Source organism: Trachypithecus francoisi, unplaced genomic scaffold, assembly GCF_009764315.1.
Source record: "Trachypithecus francoisi isolate TF-2019V2 unplaced genomic scaffold, Tfra_2.0 Lachesis_group8, whole genome shotgun sequence".
Classification (NCBI taxonomy): Eukaryota; Metazoa; Chordata; class Mammalia; order Primates; family Cercopithecidae; genus Trachypithecus; species Trachypithecus francoisi.
In genome coordinates this window covers 37,995,151-38,003,700 of record NW_022681473.1, presented here as the reverse complement: position 1 = coordinate 38,003,700, position 8,550 = coordinate 37,995,151, and the positions used below count along the sequence as shown (strand labels likewise).

Below are 8,550 nucleotides of genomic sequence, written 5' to 3'. Positions count from 1 at the left end.
CCTTTAATTTGGTCCCTGGTTTTCAGCCTAGACTCAACTCAACTATTGTCCTTATCCATAGATGGTGCTTCTTGATTTTACTCTTCAAGAGGGCTCCTACAAAGTCCTCTGTCTGGCATCTCTGTGTTTAGACATTTCCTCTGGCTTTATTCATTCTAGGTCAACCCTCAGAAACCCACCTCAGTTCTAACCTTGGCAGTCCAAGATGGACTTGGGCACATATGAACAACATAGAACTAAAAACATTTCAAAAGTGAACATGAAGCATTTAATCAAAAGGCCATGTTGTGCTACTTTCCAAGTCGGTTGTTAAACATGGACATTATTTAAAAATAAACTGGCTGGGTGCAGTGGCTCACGCCTGTTATCCCAACACTTTGCAGACCAAGGCAGGCAGATTTCTTGAGCCCAGGAGTTCCAGACCAGCCTGGGCAACATCATGAAACCCTGTGTCTACAAAAGAAAATACAAAAACTAGATAGGCATGGTGGTGCACACCTGTACTCCCAGCTACTCAGAGGCTGAGGCAGGAGGATCACTTGAGCCTGGGAGGTTGAGGCTGCAGTGAGCTATGATCATGCTACTGCACTCCAGCCTAGGCAACACAGCAAGGCCATGTCTCAAAATAAATAAATAAATAAATAAACAAACAAATAAACAAACTGTTTAAACTTTTAACTAAGCTATGTTAAAATAAAGAGAATATATATGCAAAACTAATCACTTCTTAATTATTTTACCAGGGTTTTACTATTTTTTATTCTTTTGGGGTTACTTGCATCGAATGTATCTGTATAATGGGAATATTATATAATGGTGTACTACTGTGCCATCTTCCCAACTTTGAGTTCAATGACATTGGCCACTGTGAGAGTATTTAGACTAAGGAAATCAACAAATACTACAAATCAGGGTGTTTTCCCTCACACACCCAGCTGGTCAACACTTAGCAGCAAGGGTGGCAGTTTCTCTTGGATGTGGTTAATGAAGACAAAACTGTAAGGTAGGGGAATTATTCATGGTTACTTCCCCAGAATGTACTCCCATGCTGTTCCTTTCCTTAACAGAACACTAAATCACCCAGCCACATAGTCTGCATGATACCTTGCCTTCAGCTTCAAGCTTATTGTCTTAAGCAAAGTGTTGTAATCCCAAACCTCACTACAGGAGCCTGGTTTGAAGACATATTCATGATCCAAATCAGGCCAACTATGACCACTAGAGCTGATTTGAGGGAGCTGCATTTGAGCTACCAGGAAATCCAATCTGTCATTCCTGTTACATATGAATAAAGAAGCACATAGCCCTGGAAGACACTGGTAATCATCTTAGAACACAAACAAAAGACTGCCCATGCATGAATATAAGCTGAGGACATAGAACCAAGAAATAGTGAGAGAAAAACTAGGTTGGACCAAGCCTTCTCTGAATTATCTAATCTAAGGCTTTCTGTCAGTTAATGCCCTTAGTTAGACTGAGGTGGACTTTTAGTTATTTGTACCAAAATGATTCCTTTCTAATACACAACATGGAGTGTGTATCTTTAGATGAGGTCATTGCAGGAAGAAAGTAAACACTCTTCACCCTTCCTATGATAACTTTATGTGAGCATATGCCCTACTCTCCCACCAGGGAGCAAGCTCTTTGTAGGCTTAAACTTCTTATTGCACATCTTTGTGTCTGTGATTACTTTAACACTGCACCCTGCAGAGCAGGTAGTAAGTGCTTAATATAGGTTTGCTTAATTGAATTTGTTAGTAAGTCAGAGAGAGATTGTGCAAGAAATGGAATGAATCAGAGTAAATTCCTCTTCTCTTCTTTGGCCAAGCAGCCAATATGAACCCATCTGTTGTCATTTCTGAATGTCCCAGAGAAAAAGGAATGAAGCAATGTAGCTCTTGAGTCCAACAGTTCAGTCTTTCGACTGAAGGAAGTTAGTTTTCTTCAGGGATAGAGTGAAATAGGCCCTGGTCTTCCACTTGGCATAAACATTAGGAAAACTCCTTTGGTCAATGTTTTCATGAAGCTAAATATCTGGATAAGAATGAAAATGTGCAGTCAATATGCTTCAGAAACTCTATGCGTGTGATACCACATCAGCAAAATATCAAGTTACTTAACCAGACTTCTCATTTTCTCTGCAGGAGTCTGGGTTGCTTATATCCATGGAAGTGATGACTATAACAGTCCCAGAACAGTGTGGCACTGTGAGTCTGAATGAAGCCAGTCCCTTATTACTTGGGGAGGGAGGGAGGTATGGAACAATGGCAAGTCAACATGAATGTTTCAGTTACATTTCAAGGAAGAAAGAGAAAATACCCATAGAAACAGGACCGCTGCCTGCTTCTGCTTTCCCATGCTCCCTCTGTTTCCTTTCTTCAACAGCCCTATTGATGTCCAACATACATCTTATTTATTTACATATTTCTCTTTTTTTGAGAAAAAGTCTCACTCTGTCACCCAGGCTGGAGTGCAGTGGTGCGATCTAGGCTCACAGCAACCTCCCTCTCCTGGGTTCAAGCAATTCTCCTGTCTCAGCTACCTGAGTAACTGGGATTACAGGCATGCACCACCATGTCCAGCTAATTTTTTTGTATTTTTAGTAAAAATGGAGTTTCACCATGTTGATCAAGCTGGTCTCGAACTTCTGACCTCAAGTGATCCACCCACCTCTGCCTCCCAAAGTGCTGGAATTACAGGCGTGAGCCACCATGCCCAACGTATTTTCACAAATTTAAGTTTTCTATTTCCCAGAATGTAAGCACCAGGAAGGCAAGGATTTGTCTTTATTTTTGTTCACGGCTGTATTCCCAGTACCTAAAATAGATTTTGGCACACAGTAAATGCTCAAGAAATATTCATTAAACAAATGAATGACCTTTAGGATGACCATTTGCCAATCAGTTCATAAATTAGAAATTAAAATGGCCAGGTTAAAAAAAAATTGGTTTTATTGCCCCAAGTTAAATTAAAAGACCTTGTGACAATTACTTCTGGCTCAACTGTAGTCTAACTGTGTGACTATAATCAATTCACTTAACATTTTGCTCCTTCATTTCTCCATCTGGAAAATGGGCATAATAGTACCAGAAACATTCTTCAAAAGCTTTCAAGAATCTCAAAAGAGGCAACAACTATAAAAGTATTAGGTTCAAGATTCAATGCAGATGCTTAGCATGGTTTCATAAAATTAAATAAGGATCTCATTGTCCTTTAACTTACTAAGCTGGCAAAATTTCATTTTTCAGCTTCTGTTCTTATACATACTAATGACTATACATTAAACAACTTTCTGTATTTTCATTTCATCCCAAGTATTGTTTATATCAATTTTAATTAACCAATCATTTTCAAACAAAACTGTAATTTCTGACATTTTAAATTTGCCTTCAAAGTCACAAACTTTTAAAGCTAAAAATAGATATACTCAAAAAATCCAACCTAACTCATATTTATTGAGACACGTGAAATGGCATTTTTCCAGGGTAATCATTCTTTCCCCCTCCCAGTATGTCAATAACAAACCGGGTTTTTTGTGGTAGAAATTCCATTTATTCTCTTCTCATTTTCTCTTTTGAGCTGAATTCTATTGTAGAGTCTTCCCTTTCAATCTTTAAAAAGTGACCCTGTACCTTTAATAGCGGAGACCTGGTGAGAGGTTTCTTTCCAAACTTGTTCCCTGGCTTCCAACTGACGAAACCAGCTGTAATTTGAGAGCAGAGAGATCCTCAGGATATCTTTAGCCAAAGGAAAAGCTCCGCATTCCCACCCAGTCCAGAAATTGAAATACTATCGGGGGCAAGAGCCTTTCTCTCCAGCTACACACTCCATCTCCCGGGAGCAAGGGGAAACTCCGAGAGGAGCGCTACATAGCCAGCATCTTGCCAGCGCCCCGGAGGAGGGGTTCCCCGCTACGCCTGTGCGGGAGGAGTTCCAGCCACCGAGCGAGGGGCGCAAGGGTGGGTGCATCCTGCGCTGTGGCGGCCGCGCTTCCCAGACGCTGGTGTGCAGAGCCACATGAAGCCTGCTGGGGACTGGGGGTCAGGGAGCAGCAAGCCGGCTGGGACTGAGGCGGACGCTGTCTCAGGGAGACGCTGACTCGCAAAGACACTCCCTTCCTTGTGCCTGGGTGAAAAGTCTCCTCCTGGGGTCTCTGGCCATCCTGAATATCCAGAATGGTGTTTCTGAAGTTCCTCTGCATGAGTTTCTTCTGCCACCTGTGTCAAGGCTATTTCGATGGCCCCCTCTACCCAGAGATGTCCAATGGGACTCTGCACCACTACTTCGTGCCCGATGGGGACTATGAGGAGAACGATGACCCCGAGAAGTGCCAGCTGCTCTTCAGGGTGAGTGACCACAGGCGCTGCTCCCAGGGGGAGGGGAGCCAGGCCGGCAACCTGCTGAGCCTCACCCTGCGGGAGGAGTTCACCGTGCTGGGCCGCCAGGTGGAGGATGCTGGGCGCGTGCTGGAGGGCATCAGCAAAAGCATCTCCTACGACCTAGACGGGGAAGAGAGCTATGGCAAGTACCTGCGGCGGGAGTCCCACCAGATCGGGGATGCCTACTCCAACTCGGACAAATCCCTCACTGAGCTGGAGAGCAAGTTCAAGCAGGGCCAGGAACAGGACAGCCGGCAGGAGAGCAGGCTCAACGAGGACTTTCTGGGAATGCTGGTCCACACCAGGTCCCTGCTGAAGGAGACACTGGACATCTCTGTGGGGCTCAGGGACAAATACGAGCTGCTGGCTCTCACCATTAGGAGCCATGGGACCCGACTGGGCCGGCTGAAAAATGATTATCTTAAAGTATAGGTGGAAGGGTACAAATGCTGGAGAGAGGGAATCAAATCAGCCCCGCTTTGGAGGGTGGGGGACAGAAGATGGGGCTACATTTGCCCCATACCTACTATTTTTTTATATCTAGATTTGCACTTTGAGAACAAATCTGAGGTCATCTTTAAAAACAGAAAAATTGGAGACGAGTGATTTTGTTTTAGTTTTGTTTTTGTACATTATTTATGTGATTGTTACGGAATTGTCACCTGGAAAGAACAATTTTAAGCAATGTCATTTCTAGATGGCTTTCTAATTCTGCAGAGATACCTGTTTCAGCCACATCTGAAAGAGCACAGTTGTATGTGGTGGGGAATTAAACTTCCCCATCCTGCAGATTATGTGGAAATACCCAAACATAATAGTGCTTAGCTCCTTTTAGCCTCTAGCCTTCACTCCTGGGCTCCAAAAGCTATCTGAGTTGATTGTTTTTCAAATGAAGTTCAAGGTGCTGCTTTGCATGCCTGCCAACCCATGGAAGTTGTTTGTTACTTCTTTTCTCTCTTATTTATTAACCATGGTCTGAGAGTTGTTTTTGTTTTTTTTTAACAGTGTTGCCACAAAACTATAGGCAAATCGCGTTTGCAGGGAGATTTCTGGTGCCTCTGTGGGTGTGTGTAAGTTAAAGTGGTCACATTTAAGAAGGCCAAGCTTTGTAATGGTTGCACAGTCACACTGATATGCTGATTTGCTCTTTTTCATTGTATGTCTATGCTTTGTCATCAATGCTATAGTAAATTACAAAGAAGTAGTCAGATTGTTTGAACATACCCCAAATGCCTATGATTTAGGTTACCAATGTATTCTTTCTCATTTGGGGTTTTGCTTCTGTTTGTTTATTGGAAACTTGTACTTCAAGTAGAGGGAATTCTAATTCTAATAACTCCTTAGCTAAGTTTTATTATTCAGGCAATAAACATGTTTTCATATAACACTGGCTTACTTTGTAATTTACATCTGTAACTTCCATATTTCAAAAAGGGGCCAATGCAAAAGGAGAGAGATTTAAGCCAGTAAACTGGATTTAAGCCAGTTTACTTAGAGTATATTTATCATATAAATATACTCTATTTATATGAATAAATAAATAGGAAGGGGAATAGCTACATATTTGGCAATTCTCTCCATAGTCACCCTAACATCCTCACAAGAAAACAAAAGTCTAGCCATTGCCAGAATTTTAAATTTGACCCCTATAGGTCTGCTTAAAGACTCAAATTTTCTGCAGTTTTTCTCATAAACTCAATTGGAAAAGTTTCTGACAAGGCTCATACCCTATACCCTTATGCAGAGCAAGCATTCTATCCTAAGTTATAAACTACAATGATGTTTAATTTTGAAGCCAGGTCTACATTATTTAATTAATGGCTTTAAAAGGTGGAGAATGCACTTTATTTAGTATCTTTCCCTAGCCAATTCTTACTCTCACCTTAAATATGCTTTCTTGTTGCGTATATGCACAGATGCACACACACACATGAAAATAAATAATGTTCATATTCTTCTGTTCAACAGACACTTATTTTCTCCTCTCCCTTGAATAAGAAAACAAGGTTTCCATTCCTATGAACTGTCTAATGTCTTTCTATTACAGTAGGGGAAACTGAGGCTGGGAAAGGCTAAGTGACTTATCTTCCGTCAGTTATAATAGCCCCTAGTCTCTTAAATTTAAGTACAGGGCTTGCCCAAACTAATTTTTTTAAGGATACTGAGAAATGAGAGAGAGTGGTCGAATGCCTGAAATTTTGCTTAACTTATTGTACTTAAAATAACTTATAACTTCTTTTTGTTACTCAGGGCCCCATTTTTGTTGCTTTTTAGGCCTGTGTGTAGAAAGAAGATTAATGATCATTTAAAATAGTTTCCTTCTTTATTCTAAAAAAAATGAGGAAAAAATAACAGTAGCAAATAAAATCATATTTGGTACTAAAATGTTTGTAGTTTGAAGTCACAATCATTAATGCCTCAAAACATTTATATCACTCACTTCACAGTAATTATTTGGTAATTCAGACTTACCAAATGTCATCTCGTTGATTTTCCCAGCTGTAATGGGAGGATATTGGACATGTGACAGTGACGGAAAACTGTTTTCCCTGTGCATGCTAATTTCAATCTATTGGTAATGCTTCCATACAATGTTATGTTAAGAAGGATTCAAAAGACACAGAAGTGAAGAGTGTCATCCCTAATTAGAGATATCTTCCATGGGTGCAAGAAGGGGAATGGTAACACATCTGCTATAAATTTGAAAACCCTTAAATAGATTATGTATGAGGTTCTTTCCAGTGCTAACATTCTATGATTCCTACAAAACCAGAATGAAATTACCTGGCATCCAATCACTCCACTCAAGCCTAGATGTACAGCCAGTAATCCCACAGAGTCTTATGTAAATGGCCTCAGAGGGCAAATGGGAATTTCTAGGTGGGGAGAGGAAACAACTCTGAACTGCCAGCCCAGAGAATAACATCACAAGGCTGTTCCAAACCTTCTTAGGGTGAGGAGCCAGACCTACTCACATCTCTCCTCCCTACTTCCTCATGATTCTTATTAGACCTTGTTATTCATGCAGTGACAAATTCTCTTTTCAAGCAGTGGTTCTTTTTATTTCTTAGACTATGGACTATTTTGAGAATCGAAAGAAAACTACACACTCTCTTCTCTGCAAAATGTACTTGCAAACAAATCTATACAAGTTAGGATATTAATTATTTTTATATTTGTTGACCACTTAATTTGTGCCAGGCACTGAGCTGGGTTGTGGGTCATTCTGGGATGTCACAAAGCCTTGGGGCTTCATCTGTAAAGTAAGAAATTTAAAAAGCCTCTTAGAGTTTTATTTGGAACAGGAGGCATTTATTATTGTTGTTGTTGTTGTTGTTGTTAAGTATAGTAACAATTAAAAAACAGCTAACTTTTCTGAAAACTCAGTATTATTGGTAAGGCCCTGTGCTAAGAACTTTGCCTAGGTCATTTCTCTTAATTCTAACAACAAACTGCATGAGGAAAGCATTTTATAAAATGAAGTAGGCCGGGTGCGGTGGCTCAAGCCTGTAATCCCAGCACTTTGGGAGGCCGAGATGGGGGATCACGAGGTCAGGAGATCGAGACCATCCGGCTAACACGGTGAAACCCTGTCTCTACTAAAAAAAAATACAAAAACCTAGCCGGGCGAAGTGGTGGGTGCCTGTAGTCCCAGCTACTCGGGAGGCTGAGGCAGGAGAATGGCATAAACCCGGGAGGCGGAGGTTGCAGTGAGCTGAGATCCGGCCACTGCACTCCAGCCTGGGTGACAGAGCGAGACACCCGTCTCAAAAAATACATACATACATACATACATACATACATACATAAAATGAAGTAATACATGTCAAGCACTTAGAATCGTACCTGAGACATAGTGAATCTTCAATAAATTTTACTTGTTGTTATTACTGTTTTTATTATTATCATTACTTTTACAGCTGAGGCCTAGAAAGCCTAGGTACTATTTTCAAGACTAAACCTGTGTAATATCTTATATACCTTACTATGATCTCGGTCTTAACTGATGATTCTCTAATGAGATATACAAGCAAATAAAAGAAGAATGTGGAGGATAGGGGATTAAAGGGGCCTCCAGTTACCACTTTAAATGTCCTCTGCAGTTCAGATTCTTGATAATGTCTGGAAGTCAGAAGCTGGTTGGCTTCCCTATTTATAGAATTACTGATTA

At 40.9% G+C, this 8,550-nt stretch overlaps 1 protein-coding gene across 1 annotated transcript; it reads left to right on the top strand.

Annotated features, from left to right (window-relative positions):
• Positions 1 to 3,561: 3,561 nt before the first annotated feature.
• FIBIN (fin bud initiation factor homolog) lies at positions 3,562 to 5,764 on the top strand. Its single transcript, XM_033205746.1, has one exon. It carries the CDS (start codon positions 4,176 to 4,178, stop codon positions 4,809 to 4,811), a length of 636 nt encoding a protein of 211 aa, XP_033061637.1. The 5' UTR covers positions 3,562 to 4,175; the 3' UTR covers positions 4,812 to 5,764.
• Positions 5,765 to 8,550: the final 2,786 nt, after the last annotated feature.

Excerpts from the sequence above, each read along its gene's own strand:
- FIBIN (XM_033205746.1), top strand. The coding sequence starts at position 4,176 with ATGGTGTTTCTGAAGTTCCTCTGCATGAGTTTCTTCTGCCACCTGTGT.